General features: G+C 44.6%; 1 protein-coding gene across 5 annotated transcripts in view; it reads left to right on the top strand.

The window, feature by feature from the left end:
• Positions 1-830: 830 nt before the first annotated feature.
• Positions 831-25,837, top strand: part of LOC134440194 (uncharacterized) — a 67,639-nt gene continuing 42,632 nt past the window's right edge. For 2 of the 5 annotated variants that reach the window (XM_063190162.1, XM_063190165.1), the window contains exons 1-5: positions 833-1,889; positions 2,947-4,638; positions 6,027-6,461; positions 8,017-8,158; positions 12,245-12,360. In XM_063190162.1, the coding sequence (XP_063046232.1) occupies positions 3,022-4,638; positions 6,027-6,461; positions 8,017-8,158; positions 12,245-12,360 (2,310 nt within the window). In that variant the 5' untranslated portion in view covers positions 833-1,889; positions 2,947-3,021. Of the gene's footprint in view, positions 1,890-2,946; positions 4,639-6,026; positions 6,462-8,016; positions 8,159-12,244; positions 12,361-25,837 lie in introns of all 5 variants that reach the window. The other 3 variants (XM_063190163.1, XM_063190164.1, XM_063190167.1) reach the window with 3 other exon arrangements.

Genomic DNA, 25,837 nt, shown 5'->3' with positions numbered 1-25,837 from the left:
AGGATGTGCAGCGCGACAGGAACGGACAGCAGGAAAAGCTGCTGGTCATTCACAGGAAGCGTGAAGAATGCGAAGGCGCTCAGGGAAGTGGGGCTGAGGGGGGGCTTTCTCTCTCTGTCTCCCTCCATCTCTCTCTCTCTCTCTCTCTCTCTCTCTCTCTTCCCCGGCCGCCTGTCACTCTCCACTCTCCAGCTCCCATTGTCAAGATGAGAGCTCAGCGGGAATCCACCGTCTCCTGCTCACCACCGTCCATAAATATATCAGGCATCCCAGCACTGGGCAATGGGCAGGCCAGGCACGAATCTCAGTTAGTCCTGATCAAAACTTAGAAAGAAAGAAAGAAAGAAAGAAAGAAAGAAAGAAAGAAAGAAAGAAAGAAAGAAAGAAAGAAAGAAAGAAAGAAAGAAAGAAAGAAGACAAATCGAAAGCAGATTAGCAAAGGAACTCTCCACAGTAAGAAGCATATGGAGTGATAAAGAACTCTTTTCGCAGGGCAGTAGTTTAGTGGTCTTGTCAGCCACTTAGTTTGTCACTGATCAGAGCTCTGTTACGCTTGGAAGTGTGCAGTGAGTGCGTATGGGTGGGTTTGGTTCTGCCATGGCCTGGTCCTGCCACCCTGGAGTGGGCACTGTGTGTCTCAGGGTGACTCACACTTGGGGGGGTGGGAGAGACTGAACACAATTGCCTTGGTGACCGTGGCGAGGCGATGGGGGGAAAGCATGTATACTGGGGAGATATTTACATACAGTCAGCCAGGCTTCCTGTCTTTGTCAAGGCAGGGAGCATTTTTTCTCTCGTGACCTATTGATGTAAGATCTACTCTTTCCTGTGCGGAGAGAGGGGAGAGAGCACTGTGACCGGGGGGGTTGAGTGGTAGACAAGAAATGCCATATGATTACAATAGAGACAAAAACAGGACAGAGAGCAAATGTTTAAATTTAGGCTCTCTCACATCACGCCTTTTCTGAGAAGAGAGGTTGAAAAAGTCTGTTCGGGCTCTCTAAATTGTGTGCATTTCCTGGGCACATTCCAAATTTGACTCATGAAAGCTTATCATGGTGAAAAAACAACGTCCCTGGATGAATCAAAACAATAAAACAAAGGAGTTTTTAAATTGTAGGCCTATGTTTATATGAAGTTACATGGTTACAGTGCATTTATACTGTATAATTCACACAGCTGAAAACTCACTGAAGAATGATGGGCAAAGTATTTTTATAAACAGACCATTATAGACAGATAGGATCTTTGGACATAAAAAAACAGTAGCTGAATGAGTAAAAAAAAAAAAAAGTGTAATGTTGGGAGGACTAGGGCGTTGTACGAAGTTGAAGCAGCTGCGTGTGCCTATGTGTGTGTGTATGGGTATGTGTATGTGTGTGAGTGTCAGTGGGTGTGAGTGCCGCACTTTGCCTGCGTGCGTGCGTCTCGCACATTATCTAGTTGTCGGCGTTTGTTCGGGGTTTTAGGGCAAGAGTTCAACAATCACCCCGCACGGAGTTACCTCTTTGGACTTACACAGAGGAGGTTTTGAAATATTTGGGTCCTTTGAAGAGAGACGAAGTTCGGAGGAATGTAAAAACTTTGACCAGGTCTAAGGATTCACCGCGGAATGTCTGACATTGTTTTTTATTGGACTACAAACGTTTTTTTACGCACGCTCTAAGCATAATTCTGTCAAACAGGAGTACTTTTGGAGCATACAGTCTACGGAATGACAAAGTAGCCCATCTTGGTTTGTGATTGTTGTTGATGGTGGTTTTAAACATTTAGGCTACTGATCTCATGAACTTGTTGCTTTTTAAGAATAACCTTACCATTTCAATAAAGATGCGCAATGTGTGTGTTAAGCGGACGAACGAGGGACTGCGCTCAAGAAACGACCGAGTGTAAGTAGACTATGTCAACTTTCTCAACATGCGTGTGTTTATGGAAAGTGGACTGCCGTAGCCTAATGCTAATATATCGAAAGGTCAACATTTTTTGAATATGCCTCATTCTACACACGCGAGAGACGACTATCGATAGGTCGATATGTAGACTATTCAACTTCAAGTCGATTGGTATCTATTTCAATTTCAACTAATTTTTGATAAACTGAGTGGGTAGCTTAACAACAAAATTAGAATTTGATTATAGGTGTTCCATGTCAACTTTCTATTGACCTAAGAACATCTATGAGTGAAGCAAGTTATCCAAAAGTGGACACTCGCAAATGCGGCTAAGGCACTTTGCACCAGAACTTTGTTACGCGTAGGCTAGCCTTTACAATTCATGGGTGTGCAGTCTGAGCAGTTGTCTTCAGTTTCTGCCATATCCCAGTGATTTTGATACCACACAAGTCATTCAGGCTAATAATGATAAACAAAAATCACGCCTGAAATTCTTACCCTCAGCTCGTACACTCACTTCCACTTGGCTGCACACCTCAACGTCATAGCCTACAACTCGGTCCAAATATCTGATATTCCCGGTTAAAATCAAGTATCCATGGTAACGCCACATCTCTACACAATGCAAATATGTTATGTTGTATTGGGATAATTAGCTACTGGCCAGCTAATGTGCTCAGGAGTAGGGTGAATATAAATTACTTACTGCACAAAGAGAGTTCCACTGAACTTGTCGAATCTCAACACTCCACAAGAGTTTGCAAATGGTTATTTGGCAAACATGGGCTTTGTGTGGCCTACAGGTCTCGCTTGACAGTGCTTTTATGTGAGGCTGTCAAGTATTTCTATGTTGTTGAAAGAGAGAGATGATGGTTTAGAAACAGGGTGGCTATGCCATGAGGAGAAAAGAAACAAGACAATATGAAGAGTGTTTTAGAAACAGAAATACACTAGATGTAACAGAATGAACATGTAGTTTTCATGCCATTGCCTATTCTTCAATCTATAAGCACTACGTGTGGAATTTCAATATAGTGTTGTATTTAATTCACAGGTTTGTCTGCATGTGATTGGCAGCCGTGATGGCCCACCCAGTCGTTAGCTGATACTACTTGTGCCATGTGAGAGGATGGACCCTGCAAGCAGCAGCAGCACCACTGTATGCGAGGCCAGCAGCAGTGACCCCAATGGCTTTGTGAACCGTGTCTTCAACGTCTCGCTGGATGTTGAGAAGGAAACAGGCATCATGAGGATTCAGGAAGCTGTGGCCGGGGTCGAGCCTGATGCCTCCTGTCCACAGACACCAGCCAGGGAGCAGCAGCACCCCGAGGCTATCCGCCGGCCCAGGTCTACCGGAATCTGGAAGATTCTGAACCGGCGTAGGATTGGGTCGGACCTGGAACGTCGTCCGCACTCCATGATTCTCCCCGGCGAGGCATCCATTCCAAAACTGTCTTTCATGGACAAGGTGAGATCATTCAAGAAGCTTAAGACACCATCGTCAGTGTTCAAGGGAAAAGCAGGGAAGGCGTCGAGCTCCAAGCTCAACAGCTCACTCAGGGATGAGCCAGAGGAGGACGGAAACGTCTGCCGGGACTTCCCCTCGCCATTGTACGCGCATAGGAACACGCTCAGGAACCGTGGAAAACGACACTCCTACGCAGGCCACACAGCTGACTTCGATGTCTCCTTCGAGGACATGGATCTGACACCTACCCCTGAGAATGACGCACCGTCACCTGTCAAACACACAACCAACAATCACAATGGCTGCAAAACACTGGAGAGGGTAGTGTACACAAAGAGGGCCCACCCAAACATATCAAACTGCAATAATTCCACACTGACCATCCATGAAGAGAGGTCGGTAAGGGAGAGTCCCAAGGTATCTGCAGGATCCAGAAGGTCGAAGGGATCTGACGTATTGAGCTACCTTAAACGAATCTCCTTTGTTAAAGGAGGTTCTTCGTTGTCTGAGAAGAGTTTTGATTCCATGCACACACTGGACAAAACCATAGACTCAGATTATGGCTCTGTCGACTTTGAATGTATCAAAGACTTTCAACCGGCCTCGAGGCCCACAGGTGCTGATGGCAAGAGCAGCCATTTTGGAGGGCTGTTTCGCTTTTTCAACAGCATGGCTGAGACGGCGCGCAAATGGAAGAACTCTTCGAGGTCTTTCTCGCCACCCGATGAGGAGCGCTCGCCTGTCGGCTCCCCGAGATCGCAGAGGATGCGGGACTTCGGCCACGCCACGTCGCTCACCTTGAGCAGTGAGGAGAAACTCGAATGTGTCTCATCTGGCTCTAACACTCTGACAGCAGATGGAAACCTGTGCGAGGCCTCCTCGGCTGCCAAACCGACGGTGGGCAGGTCGCCACAGGTCATCCTCAAGTCATGGAAGGTCTACCCAGACTCGCCAGGGTCACACAGTCGCCCCTCAAACACCTCTGACGGATCAGAGTCTACCCTGACACCCATGAACTCTGCACGCACCTCCCTGGCAACCATAGAGAACCAACCGAGGGGTGATGTCACAGAGAGGGGCTCGCTCTCTGAGGCGGAGGGCCAGTCAGATTGCATCTCCCCTGAGGAGTCGGGCCTTGCAGGCCATGAACTGGATTCTATGGAAGTAGCGGTTGCCATGGAGCAAAATGAGCTTGCAGATGACCAATCAGGTGCACGGAGTGACAGTTGTCCTAACAACAGGACAACCTCACTGGGTAACTCTGATGAAGTGTTTATGGTAAGTAGTGCTGTATTTTGTTCAGAAATTTGTGTTTTTTTAATGTTGAGTTCTAACAACAAATTGTCTTATGATGTCATTTTATGTAGGCCTATTCACCTCTACATATTTCATGTGCATTCATAACTCTCCATTATTTAATGATGTCATTAATGTACATTTTAATTAATCCAGACCCATTCCTCATCCCTCATCCCTCATCAGTGCTCACTGTCATTTTTAACCTTCAGTCTCACCAATACACACTGCCCTCATTCGCCTCATGTAACATAGCAGCAGCCACACAGCACCATCAAACTGGGACTTTTCCCTCTCAAATTTAATCACAGCAGCATTCTGGGGATTTCTCAAAGCGCGCTATTGGTTGGGCAGCTGGAGAAAGGCAATTGGGAAGAAGATTGCTGCAGTGTTTGCCGGTGTCTGGGTAATAGCTACCTTTGGACAGAACCCCACTCACTCTACAGTACACCCCAAGTGTGGAGCTTGTCCTCTGTCAAAATAGGGAGCAGCGTTCAATTACAGAACTGAGCAAGAATAGGAGTCAGGTCAGATTTAGCTCACTCTGACTGGGCATGGCTGACTGACAGCTACCAGACTTAATTTATCTCTCCCCTCGTCATCTCCATATCCCTTGGTCCCACTCAGCCCTGTGGTGAAAAGGAAGTAGCACAGTCGACTCGGCACATAGTTATGGCACAGACCTTTTGCTCACATGTTCTTTCTTTATCTAAATGTGTGGTACATGTAAAGGGATGTGCCATAGTATTCGTAAGTGACATGAACAGCTAAAATAGTATATGGTTCCTTCATAGTGCTCCTGCTTTGGCAGAACAGGGCCCTAGCTCCCCCTGAGGTGCTAACATGGTTTGCATAGTAAGTGAAAGTTTCCCTGCACTTGACTTCAGGACACTTTCCCTGCACTTGACTTCACACTCGGCACTATCCAGTGCATTCTTCACAGTTTTGCTCACATGGGATTGGACCAGGGAGAATGCAGTGAGTCTAGATGAAGCAAGCACACACACATTCACACATACATACGTATCTCTCTCTCTCTCTCTCTCTCTCTCTCTCTCTTTCTCTCTCTCTCTCTCTCTCTCTCTCTCTCTCTCTCTCTCTCTCTCTCTCTCTCTCTCTCTCTCTCTCTCTCTCTCTCACACACACACACACACACACACACACACACACACACACACACACACACACACACAACCTAGGAAGGTCAGTCCCCCCCTCCTCCCTCTGTCTCCTCTCTCTTTCTTTCTTTCTTTCTTTCTTTCTTTCGCCCTCTCTTCCAAACCGAGACACACGCACATATTTTGTAGAGTAGAGATATTCAGGTCATTGAAATTCCTCTCCTCCTTCTTAAATCATGTGGCCAAAAATAGCCCCCGCCAGGTGTCTGCAGGACAGGCGCGAGGCGTGTGCCGGCGTCCGCAGCAGCCTCCGAGGCTCATCCTGGCGCCCGGAGGCCCCTCGTACTCCACCAGCAGCAGCAGCTCCCTTCCTCCTCGCTGCGCTCGCGGCGTCCTCGGCCCGCCTCCATGTGCGTGACCCCGCTGAGCGTGCCTGACCCCATCCTGGAGGAGGGGTCGCTGGCCGAGGGGCCGGGGGACGGCTGCTGCTCTCCCCGGCCGTGGCTGCCAGGGGAGGGCGGCGGCGGCGGTGGAGATGGAGGCGGAGGCGGGCTGACGAGCGGCGGCGTCAGGCTGCGGCGAGCTGGAGGTCGTGCCGGAGCTCACCACCGCCCCCAACACAGGAGGCCGCACTCGGTCATAGAAGGAAGCGGGCCTGCCGGGCCCAACGCCATGCAGCCACACCGAGTAAGCGTCACGATAACCTACTCTCCTCCCCTGACCCTACACGCACATCCACACACACACACACACACACCCAGGCGCACACACCCAACACAAAGCACAACAACAACACACATGTCCAGCCCACCCCCACAACCCTCCTACATCCCCCCTCCCAACCACCACACCCTGCTGACCTTGCCTACTCTCTGTTCCTGGAGCCTTGTGCTGTGCTGTGCTGTGCTGTCCTGGCGTAGCCTGGTGGATGGCCTTTCCTGTCTGGCCCCTGCCTCGCTTGCTCCTTTCACCTACAACTGACCCAGGTCTCCGTATGTGACATCAGTGGGGGGAAAAAACAGCTGCTCTGCTGTCAATAGTGGCTAATTACCGTAGGATGAGAGTGCAGATCCTGGAGGAAGTTCTTCCAGGATGGGGATGGGTGGTGGGTTGTCAACATTTGCCTAAATGCCTAAAACATGCCTAAATAGTATTGCTAATCCAAACAAATGTCATGAATTATGTCAGTGGTGGAGATAATGCGCTGAGGAAGAGGGATTCTAAAAATTCCCGTGGTAATCTTTTCTCCTCATAATGAGATCTGAAGTCTCATTTTAATACCCATCTCCAGTGCAATCAATGACGGGAGATGAGACGAGAGACGACTTCATTAACCAATGTGTTTTTAATGGCTGGATGTTTTAAATAGTCTTCAACCCCCCATCTGCCCATTGTTATGAAGATTTACGATCTATGACACCATCGTATTGTTGGTCTACTTTTTGAATAAAAACGTGCTGATGTGTGAACTGGATAACAGCTGGGAGGGGGCTGTAATTGCTCAATATTTTCTATTTCTGGTTTCTGTACTTTTCTTATCTGGTGAATGGTGCAGACATTTGTATCGACACATTTGTTCATAATGTATGAAATGAGAGATGCCGTAGCAATAGAAGGAAAGAAAAGAAAAGAAAAGAAAAGAAAAAAGAAAAGAAAAGAAAAAGAATATCAGACTCTCAGTAACCTCCCACCTCCTCCCACTCGTGTTGTAAATATAGATTTGCCGGCTCTTGTTCCTTAATGCATTCACCACATGCTCTGAGCTGATGGTGAGGCTAACACAAGCTAGCATTTATACTCCAAAACAATGTACTGTAGCCTACTACGCATGGCCCTGTTTCAAGCGGCAGGTGATATTTATAGCAACGGCTTTCTTCCCCACCACAGCTTTCCATTCTTGCTTCCATCATTTTCTGGGGCTCTGTGGTAATCTCTCTCTCTCTCTCTCTCTCTCTCTCTCTCTCTCTCTCTCTCTCTCTCTCGCGCTCTCTCTCTGGTCTGTTCTGTTCTACTCTGCTCTGTCTCAGCAGCCATTGAGTCATTCACATCCATGCATGCACCCCATTCAGTCATCCAGCGTGGGAGTTGAGTTCACCTGCATGAAACCTTAGCATCTAGCTATACACTCACACAACAACATAAACCCCCAAGGGAGTTGTTAAGGGTGGGTGGAGTTGTTATACCTCTGTGCCTGCTGTCTGTGCCTGTGACCTCTCTCTAACTTTGTGGAGTGGTTTCCTAGACCCTGTCTCGTCCCCCTGGGGTGTCCCCGCGTGACCCCCCCTTTAGGGTCATCCTGCAGCGCTGCCGCTCCTTGCCCCTGCCCCAGAACGCACCCAATGCGGCTTTAGCAGCGAGACAGGAGCACACACTGCCACAAACAGGTAAAAACAACACTGACGGCTGTCTTGTCATTGATTCACACTCTCTCTCTCTCTCTCTCTCTCTCTCTCTCTCTCTCTCTCTCTCTCTCTCTCTCTCTCTCTCTCTCTCTCCCTCTCCCTCTCTATCTCTCTCTCCTCCTCTCACACACACATACATGCTAATTAAAGAAACTGTTACATGAAACGTGTAGATGAGAAATTATGGGTCATTTAATATTCACAATGCCACAATTGAAAGGATCGTTTGTTTCGTATTCTCGTATACAAACACTTGACAACATAATGAATGCTCTCCTTTTCTTTTCATCCTCTGTATCAAAGAACCCAACCCCGCAGTTGTGTTCATGCACAATGAAAACAGATAGAGGACCTAATAGCTGTCTTTCATATGAACTGAAGTGTATCCCTTTAATTGAATTGGTATTACTGAAAGAGTGGGGCAGTTTTTGTGTTGTCATCAATCAGTATTTCATGATTTGTCAACTGGAACAGTTTATAGACCGCTGTGTGTTGATGTGTGTCTTGACTTCTGATCTGACTTAGATATTTTACCAACAGCCTTCTTCAAATCCATCTTAAATCTAATATCATCAGATGTACTTCAGATCATCAACACCTCACTACAAACAGGCATATTCCCAGGCTGTCTGAAAGAAGCAGTTGTGAAACCCTTACTGAAAAAGAACAACCTGGATGCACTGGTACTAAACAACTATAGGCCCATATCCAATCTACCATTCATGGGTAAAATAATAGAGAAAATTGTTTTTAACCAATTAACTGCTTTTCTAATCTCTAATAGCTATTTTGATAAGTTTCAATCAGGTTTCCGTGCCAACCACAGCACTGAAACAGCTCTTATTAAAGTTATGAATGACATAAGATTGAATTCTGATGCTGGCAAATCATCCGTCTTGGTACTTCTTGATTTGAGTGCTGCTTTCGATACAGTTAATCATTCTATACTACTACATAGACTGGAACACACTGGGTTGGCTTTACGGGCATAGTGATCGACTGGTTAAAATCGTACTTACAACAAAGAAGTTTTTTTGTCGCCATTGGAAGACATACTTCATCACCAATGTCTCTGGATTGTGGGGTCCCCCAGGGCTCCATTCTGGGACCACTACTGTTCAATCTGTATATGTTGCCACTGGGACACATTATCGAGAATAACTCCATAAATTACCATAGCTATGCGGATGATACCCAGCTCTACTTATCTATGTCCCCAAATGACTATACCCCCCTTGAATCACTCTATCATTGCATGGACCAAATTAACAAATGGATGTCTCACAATTTCCTCCAGCTGAACACAGATAAAACTGAAGTAATTATATTTGGGAAAAGAGAGGAGAGACAAAAGATTGCTACTATCCTTGAAACGAAGGGACTGAAAGCAAGGGAAACAGTTAAAAATCTTGGGGTCCTCATTGACAGTGACCTAAACTTCAACAGTCACATGAAAGCTATTACTAAGTCTGCATTTTATCACATAAAAAACGTCTCTAAATTTAGGGGCCTGATGTCTAAACATGATCTGGAGAAGCTAATACATGCCTTTATTTCTAGTAAAGTTGATTACTGTAACAGTCTTTTTACTGGCCTCCCCAATAAAACCATTAAACAGCTTCAACTTGTACAAAACGCAGCTGCAAGGGTTCTTACAAAGACAAGGAAGTTCGACCACATTACTCCAATTTTAAGATCGCTGCATTGGCTCCCAGTAAGCTACAGAATTGATTTTAAGGCTATGCTACTTGTGTTTAAATCACTAAATGGAATGGGACCCACATATCTACTGGATATGTTTCAGCTGTATGCACCAACTAGGTCACTAAGGTCAACGGAGAAGAATTTGCTGGTGATTCCAAAAGTCAAAACAAAGTGTGGAGAGGCAGCCTTTAGCTTCTATGCTTCAAAGCTTTGGAACCAGCTTCCAGATGACATAAAAAATGCACCCACTATTGATAGCTTTAAATCTAGACTCAAGACAAAGCTGTTCTCAGATGCTTTCCCCTAGCTTAAATTACTTATTCTTATTATTTTTATTTTTTATTTAATTTGTTTCATTTTATTTTATTTTATTATTATTTTTACCTTATGTTTTATCTTAATGTTTTTAAATGCTTTTTGACTCTAATTCATTTCCTTCTTTCTTCCCTGTTTCCTTTCATTTACATTTGTTAACTTTGTGAAGCACATTGAGTTGCACCTGTGTATGAAATGCGCTATATAAATAAACTTGCCTTGCCTTGCCTTGCCTTGTTGACATTGTCACTGGAAGTGGACGTGAAATGTATGGATCCAGAATTTAAACAGGCTCCATGGGGCTCCATAGCCAGCTCTAAATGTTGCTTTCGGGAAGAGACAGACAGGCAGGCAGACAGACAAACAAATACACTTCATTTAATCTCCTTAGTGGTAGTAATTACTGTCATATTTCCTGACTTCAGTCTGCCAGTTGTGCTTAGCAGCACAGACAATGGTTTTGCAGTGCACGGATGAGCAGCAATAGTACAGATGCCAGATTTTTGGGGGAAAGTTTGCTTTCTTTCAGCCCAGTGTATCTGTCTTAAGAAGGAGTTTATAACAAAATATATACGCATATTTAATATTATGCATTTATGCCACAGCCTGCTTCTATTTCCTGTTATGATGAATTCTAAAGAATGGTAATTCTAGGTATGCAATGATATATTCCTCCTCCAAGGAGGTTATGTTTTCAGTCACATTGGTTTGTCTGTTTGTTTGTCTGTCTGTCAGCAGAATAACTCAAAAAGTAATGAACGGATTTTGACTCTTGCAGAGTTGGAAATGACAAAAGGAAGCAGCAGTGATTACATTTTGGTGGTGATTCAGATCACGATCCGGAGACAGGATTTAAAAAAAAAGATTCTTCACCGTTGCAGGATAGGGCGAATTTTGATTCTACCTTTTCTGACTCCACAAAAACAAGGCCGAAAGACTTGGAAAAAAATAAGGTTGTTACATAGTCAAATGTTCTATCAAACAGCTTCCTTGGTGGAGGTCTGCACTCTCTGAGTGCATTTCTGGTTTTCTGTTTGTATGCGTCTGTATCAGTGCAGCAAGTGAGTGAGCTGTAAACATAGCAGCAGTGTTATCAAATGACAAGCTGGTGGTTGTGCGCAGCATTGCAGCATGTTACATGCCTCTGAGATGGTGCCGCATACCAGACGCACAACATTTTAGTGCAAACAATAGGTCTCCTTGGATTCTCCTGGTTGTTGTGATGCGTTGCCACACTGACTTTGTAAAATGCGAACGATTTGCCATCCAGTATTCCAACCGGGAGTGCAAGGGAAGGGGAAGGGTTAGTGTCATTGTCCGTTTGTTAGCAGTGGAAGAACAATTGCACACCGTTCCCCAGGGCACATCACTGATACGGCCCCCCATGCGACCTGCCAAGGTCAGGATAGGGCCCCCACCACCAACATGGCTCCGCCCCTTTATGTTACCATGCAGTGTTGCCCGATTACCCGCCCAATTGGGCTGCTTGGAATGGCCGTCTGCGGGAAAAAAATGTCAAAAAACGGCCATTGGGCCACTGCAGTTTTATGGACATAGACATCAATACAATGTGTTGAAATTGGGTGGAATTTAGTGTCTCCAGGCATATATGGGGCTGTTTGGGCTGGAAATGGTCAGATCTGGCAACACTTGTTACCATGTTCTAAGACAGTGGTTCTCAACCCCTTTTGAACAAACGCCCCCTTGGCCCCATCACAAGTCTGACAACACCCCCTTAGTATTAAAATATTAAATGGACTAATGCTCCCCCAATGGCAACTGGAAACTAAGCACTACCCCCTCTCAGCAGCATCCTTCTCAATGCCCCTGTAGAGCTCCCCAACGCCCCCTGGGGGGCTGCACCGCCCCCCGTTGAGAAACACTATTCTAAGAGGTATTTAGAAAATGCTGTTAAAATAACGTTCACCAATAAACAAACAAACAAACAAAGGATAAAGCTGAAAGAGGAGTTGATCATGGCCAATGGATGTGGAGTACTGTTTATGACTCTGGTATCAGGATGCCTAATTAATGTTTCTGAACATGCAGGTGAACCATCTGATCAGTCCGGTTCTGTTCGGCTGCGCAATGGGAAGAGTGGAGGAGGCGGCCTGATGCACAGGAAGGCCCTGAGGCCCGGATCAGAACCCCTGCAGGTGGACAGCGTGAGTGGGAACTACTTTGCATACTGCTTATGTATACATACTACACTGTACAATACATGCACACATACATACACACATGCAAGCATGCATTCATTCATACATACAGTGCAAACATACGAAGGTTGGTTTTTTTTTGCAAAACGGCGTATCCACCAGTTTTGACCATCTTATTATTGGAAATTACTGTTTGAGTCCTATCACCCATGTGTGAATTTTGGCCATTTAAAAAATTTGGGAACATACTTTTTAAACCTATATAAAATGCAGTTTGCAATGCAAAGCAATGGGATGTCCAATGCAAAAATGACAGTTTTCCAACATTCTACAAAATGGATACCATTTTGCAACGATACCTTACATTCATGCATGCATTCATACTTGCCTGCGTACATATTGTACATAAAAGCACTCATATACAGTACATATTATGTCTTATTAACCCTTACATTGGAAGAAAAATATGGTTAGGGGCTGCATCACACTTGTTTCCATCTGTTTTCCTTTTGTTCATGTGTAGTATTAGTTGTTGTTGTCACAGGGCGATCAGTCAGTCACAGTATGTTTTGAAGGCTGACGTGGTGTCATATTAATAGCCAGTCTCCTGTGTATTCGCCATGAGAAGATGGTGGTCTGGCTGACAATAGCATCGCGTCATCCTCTCATTGTGCCGCTGTATGAAAAGAAAGAGGGTGACTAATTCTCTTTGGCGATGGTGGACACTCTGTTCCTCCTTGAAAGCACGGAGGACACACACACACACACACACACACACACACACACACACACACACACACACACACACACACACACACACACACACACACACACACACACACACACACACACACACACACACACACACACACAATTGCACATGCACAGTAACATACTGTAGTTCTGCACGTCATCTGCATAAGTGCACTTGAAGTACAATGAGTCCGAATCACTGGCTCTGCTCCTTGTAAGGTGAATCCAATACTGTCATCTGGCTCTTCACCAGACTAGCGTGAGGTACTGAGGAGGGGGATTCTCGGAGCCTAAATCAGGCCATCTCGGCATCGTCAGGGAGCCATGGTTACCATGCTTCACTGGCACGCTTGCTTTCTAGTCGCGTTCTATCTTTGGAACGGCTCCTTTGTGTGCGTCTTGGAAGGGGCTGGGAAGAAGAGGGAAAAAAAAACGAGTGGGTGAAATTGAAAGAGAACAAAGGAGAGATGGAGAGTCGGAGAATGATGCTAATGTTATGGATCCATATGGGTTTGTGGATTTTTGTGCTGCGTGTGAATGTGTCTTGCTGTGTGTAGGCTGTGCATGTGTGTGTGTACACACAGTGCATGTCTGTGTGTGTTCATACTGAATTATAAAATGGGCTCGATATCCCTTAGCGTCACTCTGTCTTTCAATTCCTTGTGACTGAGAGTGAAAAAACACAGTATTACTCCACATTCACTATTTTCTGAAAAAGCTTAAATACCGTACATCATAACAACAAAGCTATGACATTATAGAGAGTCTTAAGTGACAGTTTGGTGACAATAAGGTTATAACAGAGGCTCTGCCTAAAACTCCAGGCCAAGCTGACCAGAGACGGTTTATAGAGAATCTTTGCTCAGACTCAAAGGCTATTCAGACAAAAAGCGACCAAAGCATTCAGAGACACAAGTTATTATCTCCATGTAGGCCTGTATATGGTGAAATAGACAACCAGAGAAAATTGGCAGGAAGCGAACCGAATGGGGTGACCAGAGCGGAAAAAAAGAGAAGTTCAAATTCAGTTATGGTAATGAGCTATGATGTGGTGCAGTGAAAATGGCAATGTTGATAAGGCCAGTTCACACCAAAGATTCGCGACGAGACGGGACGGTTGCAGAGAGTTGCAGCGACGAGTTGCAGTGGTGTGAATCAATCGTCGCACGGAGTTGCGAGCTGTTGCAAGCAGTTTCAAAAGATTAATCATGTCAAATCGCAGTCGCAAGGTTTTAGAACACAAGCCACTGTGACGTCCCGTCACCTGCCTAAATGACACGTCTTCTGGCAGTTTAGCATGTCCTACTTTTCATTTTATTTTCTTAGTGATTACCAGGGCCGCGTTATCCTATGGTGCAACCGGTGCAGCAGCACCGGGCCCCGCCACTAGAGGGGGCCCCGGACGTCGTGAGAATGGAAAATATGAAACGATATTTTGAGACAATCAATTGTATTTTTGATGCATTTCGCCATCCGTAGGCAAGCAGAGGCACATGCATATCTTGTCACCAGGCTAGACAGGCAGCGTGGGCCCCCCAAGACTGTAGCTGGGGAACAGAAGTGGCGATTTGTTACAAGTGTTCTTTCTTTTTAATTTTCACGTGGCCCCCCTACTGAGCCTAGAATCGCCTCTGCATGCACGCAGGAATCGGAGGTCTTCGGAATAATCATTTCAGTCAGATGCTTCTGGTTGCCACCAGTGAAAACGGTGGTCAATATTTTTTGAGTTTGATGATGGGATACTGTCTAAAAAAGATGTGAGAAACTCGGCGTCAGCACTTGCTTCAGATTGTACGGATAAACTTCAGCCCGGCATGGATTACCGCATTGAAGAGAAGGTTGGCAACGTTAGTCATTTTTGTAAGGTCAGTGTTATAATCGCTTTTTGTAATGGTTGCATAGCGATCATGGACTTGTGCAATCATGTAAGCTAAGCAAACAAGAGCACAGCACACCAACCTAACTTTATCTTATTCTATAGTCAAAACATGGGGAAATAAATCACGCACCCAACTGCGTTCGCGAAACAAAAGTCTTGCATGGCGCGGCGAGGATCACTTCTGAGGTGTTATTAAAAAAGTGTTCACAATAATGCTGCGTAAAGTGCACCAACCAGCACTCAAAGTTCTGACAGTCTGACAACAACAGGGCAAGCCAAGGATTTAGCAAACACTAAAATGATATAGTCGCATTTTCCAAAAGCACTGTTATGGCCATTTCTCTAAAGCACTGTAATAATGTCGATGCTCTATAGCCTATATAGTTGCGTTCGGGTTTGTGTTCAGTTAAAACATGCCTAGGTACCACTCGCAGATTGTTCAGTTAGCAAGAGGCTCTTATCTGGATGAAAAAAAAAACGTGTGTGATATATCCACATCTAAACATTACGAATTTGCACCGTAGTCTACTGTAATGATTGCATGCAGTGTACCATCTAGATGAAAACCGCTGACTTCTTAATTGGTATATGGTAGACTACATTTTGAGGGGATTTCGTGACAGCTTCGGTTTGCAGTGGTTCGCTGGGATTCCCTCCTTGCGACAAGCGACACAGCTGAGTAGGCTAGGCTACTTCCCTTTGACAGTCAGTCAGTCTTTCCAAGGCCATTGGAGGTTAAATTATTTAACACGTGTTTACCACGACGGTTTCGATTCGACAAATTGGTCGGCAGCAACGTAGCAAAAATAAGAGACTTTTTGGTTGTGCTTCTGTTTGGAAGTTCTAGCTGAGCCTACAAACGGCAGTGCACAGAATCTCCTCCCTGTCAGCTGGCTATGCTTCCTGCGTTGTGACTAGTGAACTCAGCAGGGGGTTCAGCGCACCCTTTTTTGTGTTGGAGTAAAACCGTTGTAGCCTGCGTTTCATGCGTTTTGAATATGGCTCATTATAATGTGGTGTAGGGGCCCCGGATTGCGTCTGCACCGGGCCTCGGCGAGGGTTAACGCGGCCCTGGTGATTGCCTCCATTCAGGTTATTTTAATAGGACCTAGCGTAAGACATTTGCTGTCAATCAACGTAACAGCTGAGAAGTCGGAACTCATGGGTCGATCTAAACAGCCGGTTTGCCCACTGGACATTTGCAAGGTCAAGACGAGGCTAGGACTAATTGAAGACAGAAATAAAAATAATAATATATATATTTTTTAAATCTGAACATTGGCCGTCTAAACATTAGCGTTGGTGTAAACCAATGCGGGATGGGGTTAGAAACACATGTGTCGGCCTATATTGCATGAGATTGTGTCGTGCGCAAATAGTGAACCTGTCATTCATTTCATTTCATGGAATTTGTGGCAATTACATTCCCAAAAACTGAACATTGTAGGCTATCAGAGAAGGCCAATGAAGATAACCTATTTAGATGTTGAGCTGGCTATTTTCGTTTGCATCTGCTAACAAACAGGTGGAATGTCAGACTACCTGCATCCCCTGGTGCCATGACCACCAGCGCCAGCGGTTTGTCATTTTACGCGCTCCCTTTATGGAGCAAACAGCCACCTTCCAAAAATAAGATCTGGCCATGCCTTCATCTCTTTACGTTTTGGTAACAAATCAAGCCACTCAATGAGCTTATTGTTCATCTGCCTGCACAAAGGTAGCCTATCACGGACGAGATCAGCTGCCGTCAAAAAGCAGCACACTCGCATAGCGTGAGGCTGCTTCATTTTGCCTGGTCTTACAGGCTATGACATTGTTAATATCGATCCCTTTTGACAATTTCCAACAGGACGGAGGAGGTGACCTGCACACCTTGAATCTTTGTTTGCAGGTGCAGCTAGGCCTATGGCAATGGAAATCACTTGAAATGTAGGCCTATAGAAGAAGCGCAACACTGCCTACAGTTAATTCAAGGTTTTGATGACGGTCCGTCTGACAGACAGAAACTTGACCGTAATTGTAGCAGTGTTGCGCTTCTTCTATAATTTTCAAATGATTTCCAAGAGGACAACATCACCTTTCCACATTTGCTACTCACTGCATAAAGGAATTTAAAACTTTATTTTGCCGACTTCTCGTCGTGTTATCACAGAATGCAAACTGGAGACAGCCGGTAACGGTGCTTTCAGAAATATTTCTGAGGATTGCACTTTCTCGAGAAAATAAGTAGCCAAATAGGCTAACCCACTTCCAATGATCTTCGTAGCCTTTATTTTTTGCCCAAAATACACAGCGTGTATAGGCCTAGCAGGCATACTGTAGTTTATTTATTTTGATCGCAGTGCATCTATGGCTTTTTGTACGCACCCCTTATATAGCCTGGTGCAAACTAATCTAGGCCTAGGCCTACATTCAGAAAATAATAAATGGCCAACCTTCATCAGACAGCGCATCTCTTAATTAACCCTAGGCTATTCATCTGCTGTCTTCATTCTTTAAAAAAAGTAAAAAAGCACGTCACTCAAATGATCTTTCATGATGCTTCTTGCATGCGTAAAGTTATCTCATGGACGAGCTCAGATGCCGTAAAAAAGCACACTCGTAATACGAAGCTGACAAATTCGACTGGTCAAAGGACTTCTATTAGGCCTAGGCTATGCCTACTTGTTATAGGCCTATTGGCATTCCCTATCCAAGAGGTTAGTCACCTTTCCGTGGAAATGTGCACATTTGCTAGAGCTACACCGCACAAAGGAACTTAAAATGTAACCCATTAAGTTGTCCGCAACTTCTCGTCGTGTTATCACAGAAAGCAAGCAGGAGGGTAGGTAGTCGTCCACGGTGCTTTCAGAAATATATCAGAGAAACTGAATCTTTGCATTTTCTCACTAAAGTATGCCAAGTAAAACCCACGTTCAATGGGCTCCATACATTTTTTGCGCAAAATGCACGGCTATGTAGGCATAATGTAGGCTAAATGTAGGTCTACCTACAATAGTTTATTTAATTTGATCGCAACAGCGCATCTATTTGCTTTTGTAAAACAACTCAGATGGGTGCGCGCACGTAGCCTGGTCCTGACCATCCCATAATACTACCATTGACCGGCTACCGTTGTTATAGGAACGTAGTCGCAGTTGCAGCTGCAGTTGCAGTGGTCTGAACGCCTGGAGTTGAACAGCATGTTGCAGACAGTTGCTGGTTTTTAGAACGTTGCAGCTCGTCTCGTCGCGAATCTTTGGTGTGAACTGGCCTTTAGGCAGAACCACTCTGTGATAAGCTAAGTCATACTTCAGATTCCATCAGTCACCTCAGTGACTTTTTCGATTTGGTCAGACTTTGGTCTGAACATCAGAAGTGGGAGCTATGAGGTAAAAAGGGTTCCTCTAAATTTCTCTCCTGGTCTAGTGTAGTTCATAACCGCTCAGAGTCCTTTGTTGTATTGAGAGGGTTTTTTATGGAAATGTCAGTGGGGAAAAATCCCTATTAAAAGTATGCAGTGAGGCGAGGAATCTATTCTTTGAAAGACTGTTGAACTGGCCCTGAAGCTTTCTCTCTCTCTCTCGCTCTCTCTCGCTCTCTCTCTATCTCTCTCTCTCTCTCTCTCTCTCTCTCTCTCTCCCCATTTTGCCCCACCTCTCTGTCTTCCTCTGGGTCTCTCTCTCTCTTCCTCACTCTTTTTTTTCTGCTCTTCCCCACAAGGGACATGCCTGGAGTTTTTTCTCTTCTCATTTTTTGTTCGTATTCCCCATCCCTTCATACCTGACAGCATCTCCGGCCATCATATCGTCTGTCTGTCCAAAGCGTCCAATCCATCCACTTCTTTTGTTTTTGGTGGTAGCATAAATTAATGTGATGTGTTGGGGTTGTGGCATTGAAGAAGAAAAAAAAGCCTTGCGCTGGCTGGTATAGCAGAGGCTGGCTGGCTGCTGCAGTGTTTTGGCTTTACGAGTCTGCTCACACATAGCTCAGCAGCACTCAGGCTTGAACACCGCTAAAGCCTCCAGCCAAGAGAGACAGCAGAGATGGAGTGCCTAGAAACAACACAGCCACCTCTACCGCCATCCAGACAGACAGACAGCAGACAGACATACACATGTGTTACTACGTGTTTATGCATACAAAGACATGCGCAAACACAAACACATACACATATGTGCCTGTGCGTACACACACACACACACACACACACACACACACACACACGCACACACGGACGCATGCACGCATGCACGCATGCACGCATGCACGCACGCACGCACAGAGGCACACACAAACACACACACACACACACACACACACACACACACACACACACACACACACACACACACACACAGAGTCCAGAAGGCTTCAACGACCATATCTCTACTAGTCTCTCTTCCTCTCCGCCGGTCTCTCTTCATGTCTCTCCATCCTGTTCTCTTTTTGTCCATCTGTCTTTATCACTCTTTTTTGTTTCCCCCCTCTGTGTCCTATAGTGTATCATCTGATACACCACCCCACCCCCTTCACTTCACTTCACTTCTGTCTCTCCATCTGTCTCCTGTACAGTTCTCTAGGGTGCCAACCTCATTGATGTGGATATTTCTAAAAACATGTTTAGATTCTTCATTCCATCAAAGCAATTGGAGTGCAGAGTATGAAATCATTCACCATTCACATCATTCACTACTGTATTGCTTGCAAACATGTCATTTATAAACAAAACAAAAATCTAGATTTTACCTCTGCACACAATGTTTAGTGACCATTTGGAAAATTCAGTGCTTGAGGACTACAGAGAGTTATAATATATTATTACTTTCTATAACTGTCTATTCCAGGACCCAAGGACCCAAAAACATGAAATGTTAATGCATGTATAGAAATACCCATGTGTTTTATTCTATCTTTCTTCTACTCTCCTTAGTTAGTTCACACACACACACACACACACACACACACACACACACACACACACACACACACACACACACACACACACACACACACACACACACACACACACACGCACACGCACGCACACACACACACACACACACACACACACACACACACACACACACACACACCACACACACACAGCGAGACGTGAATGCACACTGTACACAATCTGGCACGTGCTCTAACAGACCCCTGGGAGGGTGGTTTAACTTTTGCTCCTCTTGCCTTTTTCCCCTTGAACGCATATGAAAACCCACACACTCTCATGCTCAGGAATGTGTGCATGCATGCATGGCCCTATTGATGTACACATACTGTATACATACACACGTGTACATACATATAGCCATACTCACTGAGGCACACACATGCATACTGTACACAGGTGTGTGCACATATACCATACACACGTACTGTATGCACACACACACACACACACACACACACACACACACACACACACACACACACACACACACACACACACACACACACACACACACACACACACACACACACACACATTAGCCTATATACCATATTTGCGCACACACACTCAACGCTATCTCTCACTCGGTGTTGAGGGGTGTCAAACTAGGTTCATCATCCAGTGAGTGAACTTGATTGCTCCCATATTATCACAAGCTTAAAGCAAGTTTGATCAGTTCATTTAATCACCCTGACAACAGCCGTTCAACTACTTGTTGCCGGGAGAGGCGTTTTATGTTTTCAGAGACCGTGGGAGAGGCATTTATTCTTAGGTTAATCTCGTCACGATTTCAACCTTATGTGGGCAATCGCAAACATCTCCACAGCAGCCTGTTCACACTCGTTTGCTCAACTTCTTTTTAAACACTCCAAGTATTGCTTTTCTTCCCTCTGAGATTTTGCACGGTTGCTTTCTGTACCTCCCAGTGTTATTTGTCATACTGCCCGTTTGCTGGCAGCTTTGAGTGAGTAGATATCATTAATTAGTGGCACTGTGAAAGCTGATGATAATGATGGAGAGGGACTGGTATTTTTATCTATACATAATGCTGTATGTCACTGTGGAGAAAGGCTTGATCCAAATTCTGTAACTGTAACTGTTCAAAACTTTCCGTGACTAAAAATAAACCTTAGAGCAAAATGAAGACTGCCTGTTAGCAACCGTGCCAAAAACAAAGATGGTGTATGTGATTAGAAATATTATAATAGGAACAGCCTCCCCTTTTTCAATTTTCACATATTTGCAGTATTTCCATTATTGTGCAAATAATTTCCTTCTCAGCATGTTCATGTACTTACAGTCCCAAGAAAAAGTTTGTACACCCTTTGAAATTTCTTACATTTCTGTCAAAATTGGTCATAAAGCATGATCTGATCTTCCCGGAAATCACAAGAAGGAACAACCAGAGTCTGCTTTAACTAATTCAACCCAAGCATTTACAAGTTTACTTATTTTCATTGGCCATAAGATGTAAACATTCACAGGACAGAAAGGCATAAGTAAGTACACCCTTGCATTCAATAGGTTTTAACCCTAAGTTTGTCGCAATAACCTCAACCAGATGTTTCCTGTAGTTGCAGATCAGATTAACAAAACAATCTGGATGTATCTTGACTCCCTCTTCTTTAGAAAACTGCCCTTCTGCAGCAAGGTTTCTGGGATATCTGGAGTGAATAGCTTTCTTGACTTCATGCCATATCATCTCAAATGTTTTTTTGTCAGAGCTTTGACTGGGCTATTCCAGAATGTGTATTTCATTGTTATGAAGCAATTCAAAAGTCAATTGCCTCTAAAATATGGGTTGTTGTCCCATTTCAGCACCCATCCTCTTGTGTGCCTCAACTGTGTGACAGACTACCTCACATTTTTTCTGTAAAATATCTCAATGAACTTCTGAGTTCATTGTTCCACTAATAATAGCAAACTGACAAGGGCCTGAGGCACCAAGGTAGCCGCATATAATGATTCTCCCGCCACCATACTCAAAGGTGGAGATGATGTTTTGGTGAAGGTGTGGTTCTCCAGTTCTCCTCCAAACATGATACTATGTGTTCCCCTGAAAAATTCAACTTTGGTTTCAACGTTGGTCTACAGAATATTTTGCAGTAATTTTATGAAGCATATAAATGCTTTTTCGCAAACCTCAAAGGTGCAGCAATATTTTTTTGGACAGAAACCCCATTAATTTTAGATTGGCAGAATGAACCCCATTTTTAGTTATTCTTGGTTACATCTCCACTTCTGAGTATGGTGGCGGGAGCATCATTATATGCGGCTACCTTGCTGCCTCAGGCCTTTGAAAGTTTGCTATTATCAGTGGAGCAATGAACTCAAGTTTATTGTGATATTTTACAGAAAAAACGTGAGGAAGTCTGTCACACAGTTGAAGCACATAAGAGGATAGGTGCTGAAATGTGACAACAACCCATACTTTAGAAGCAAATCTAAATTAGAATGCCTTCATAACAATGAAATACACATTCTGGAATAGTCCAGTCAAAGCCCTGACTAAAAATAATTGAGATTATATGGCATGAAGTCAATAAAGCTATGCACTCCAGACATCCCAGAAACCTTGCTGACGAGAGGCAGTTCTCTAAAGAAGAGGGAGACAAGATACATCCAGATATTTTTGTTAATCTGATCTGCAATTACAGGACAAGTCTGGTTGAGGATATTGCAACTAACTGAGGGTTACAACCTTTTTAATGCAAGGGTGTACTTACTTATGCCTTGCTGTCCTGTGAATGTTATAGCCTTATGGCCAATAAAAATATGATAACATGTAAATGTTTGTGTGGAATTAGTTAAAGCAGACTCTGATTGTTCCTTCTTGAGATTTCCGGGAAGATCAGACCATGTTTTATGATAAATTTTGACAGAAATGTAAGAAATTTCAAAGGGTGTACAAACTTTTTCTTGGGACTGTACCTTGCCATTATTAGGATAGCTTAGTACAATTACTGGAAGATATGACATAGAGGTGAAACTTTAAAAAAAAAGTTGTTTGACAAGTACAGATGAAAAAACAAAATGTAAAAAAAACATGACCTCTAAGTGGTGAGTTAATTATTGACAAAGCACACCAAGTCCATGCTCCAACACGAGTCCATGCTCCAACACATATACTGATCAGAGGATTTGTTCAAAGATGGCTTGCCCCCTGCCCACCTCTCCATGTTTACGGGTCAATATCCATCACTTATTCATGAAAGTCAACCGCCAGCCAGCCAGCTACCCAGCCAGCTAGGAGTGATGATGCAAGAGGAGAGCAGCATGTGGGCTCTGTGCCTGGGCAGCTTGGCCTCTGACTGTTAGGACTCAATTACAGATATGATCATTCTACTGAGATGGGTAGGCCTACATAACCAAGATGTGCAGGACGTGGACACACATCACACACACACACACACACACACACACACACACACACACACACACACACACACACACACACACACACACACACACACACACACACACACACACACACACACACTCAAAAGCAAGACAACATAAGAAAACCAATACATGCACATAACCTACACATATTAGCGTCACACAAACATTTGTGCAGAGTCTATCTTTCTGTCATTCTCTCTCTCTCTCTCTCTCTCTCTCTCTCTCTCTCTCTCCCTCTCCCTCTCCCTCTCCCTCTCCCTCTCCCTCTCTCTCTCTCTCTCTCTCTCTCTCTCTCTCTCTCTCTCTCTCTTTCTTTCATTCTCTGTCTCTCTCTCTCTGTCTGTCTGTCTGTCTTTCTCACACACTCCTACACACACTGTCTTCCTCTTACAAACACAAACACACACAAGTTCACTTTGATGCAAACATGATGTAGGAATCACCAGAGACAAAACCAGCGGTGATTGTAATTGGAGCATCCAACCTGAGAGGGGGTGGAAGGAGTAATGTTGCTTCTTCATTAATCCCACTAGAGTGTTAACCACATCAAAGCTTTTTCTATGTTTTTACTGTTACATGAGTCTGAACATCAGTAGGGAGTGAGCTGGTTAACAGTAAATCAGAGAGACGGGTGTGCTGTTTCCTTTAGGCATGTGGAATCACAGAAAAGTGTGTGCGTGTGTGCGTGTGTGCGTGTGTGTGTGTGTGTGTGTGTGTGTGTGTGTGTGTGTGTGTGTGTGTGTGTGTGTGTGCGTGTGTGTGTGCGTGTGGGCGTGTGTGTATGTCTTGGGGAGAGGGTGTATTTGCTACCTAGCTTTTTGTTCTACACTCTACGTTTTTTGCTCTTTTTTTGCTGAGTTTGATCTTTCATGTCAAAATGAGTTTGGTGCCCTGTAAGCATTATGCTCCCTGTGTCAGAAATGGTTTCTGAAACATTCACAGGAACTGCGATGTACGATTGTTCAGGGTGAGTCTTGGCACTCTGAAAATGGGTGAGACTGAGGAAATATCCCCCAGAGGCCCATGTTGCACTGTGTCAGGTGCAGGGGTTGTCAGAAAGCACAGAAAAAATGCATTCTGTAGTCTAGCTTATTCTGCTAAAATGGACACAGCGAGGATGGCTGAGAACGTGTTTATTTGGGACATGATTGTTTTAGCAGAGAATAACATAAAAATTCACTTTTTTTAACTGACTTTTTAACCTACATTTGAAATGTGCCAAAAGACAGCGCTTCCAACTTTTACAAATTTGAGCGTGCCCACATTTGCAACAGATGCAGGGGGATTGCCCTGTGAGACCAGGGGTGAGTTTCTCAAAAGAGAAGTTGTTAGCCTGTTAGCAACTTCGGTAGTTACCAATGGGAAAATGCATTGAAAACAACAAAGTAGCTAATGTAGTAAGCAACTTTGGTTTTGAGAGTTGCTGAAAGACCCCTATGCTTATATAATACCGGGACAAAGGGAAAGAGAATGGCAGGTCTTCCTCTTTCTCAGTAATGTCGGCGATTAACGTCGGAGCCTACATCATCACCCCTCAGCTGCTGTGGCCGCCACTGTAGCCCTTTCACATTTCCTGTTTGAGTATTGTGATGATGTCATGGCGGGGGGAGGGGTGAGAAAACACCTGCACAGCGCTGGGCAGCTGGGCTGTGAGAACCACGGACATCCCCCTCTGGGTATACACACACACACACACACACACACACACACACACACACACACACACACACACACACACACACACACACACACACACACACACACACACACACACACACACACACACACACACACAAACGGGACTTCACATATTCGAGCATTCTTTTGTCGTTATACATGTGTTGTTGTAGGAAGAGGAAGTGTTCTTGAAAAGGAAAGAGCATGTGCAGCATTACAAAGGGACATGGCTGCCTGTGTGATATAATGTGAAGCTAATGTGAAATGACACCACCTGCTACCTATACAAGTAAACAGACTAACCCAACCTCACTATCCAACACCGAGATGATAGATAAATTCAGTGTTTAGACTTTTAGTGACATTGCACATGGTCGCATGGACACATTAGGTCCTGTTTATGGTTCGAAGGAAAGAAAGAAAGAAAGAAAGAAAGAAAGAAAGAAAGAAGGAAAGAAAGAGAGAGAGAAAGAAAGAAATGACATGAGATGTTTAGGAAAATATCAATAGACTAAAAGCAACAGAGACAAAAAAAAAAGAAAACCTCATTTCGCGTGTTGGAACTAACTGGGCTGATGACCAACTCTGCTCGCTGCCCCTTCAGAGTGAGATCTAAGCTCTGAGATCTGAGCGTGGTCGGTCGGCTTGTTTTCATTTTTTCCTTGACAGCTGTCAGCCGGTGGGTGTGCTGCTGTTAACTCCTCGCCCTGTGGCCAGCCCCAGCCCTCCCTGCTGCCTCATCTCCTCTCAACCCAATATTCCTCTGATGTTACATAATCTCTCTCTCTCTCTCTCTCTCTCTCTCTCTCTCTCTCTCTCTCTGTCTCTCTCTCTCT

Source organism: Engraulis encrasicolus, chromosome 23, assembly GCF_034702125.1.
Source record: "Engraulis encrasicolus isolate BLACKSEA-1 chromosome 23, IST_EnEncr_1.0, whole genome shotgun sequence".
NCBI classification, from domain to species: domain Eukaryota; kingdom Metazoa; phylum Chordata; class Actinopteri; order Clupeiformes; family Engraulidae; genus Engraulis; species Engraulis encrasicolus.
The sequence above is the reverse complement of the archived record's forward strand: the minus strand, read 5'-3'. Positions and strand labels throughout refer to the sequence as shown.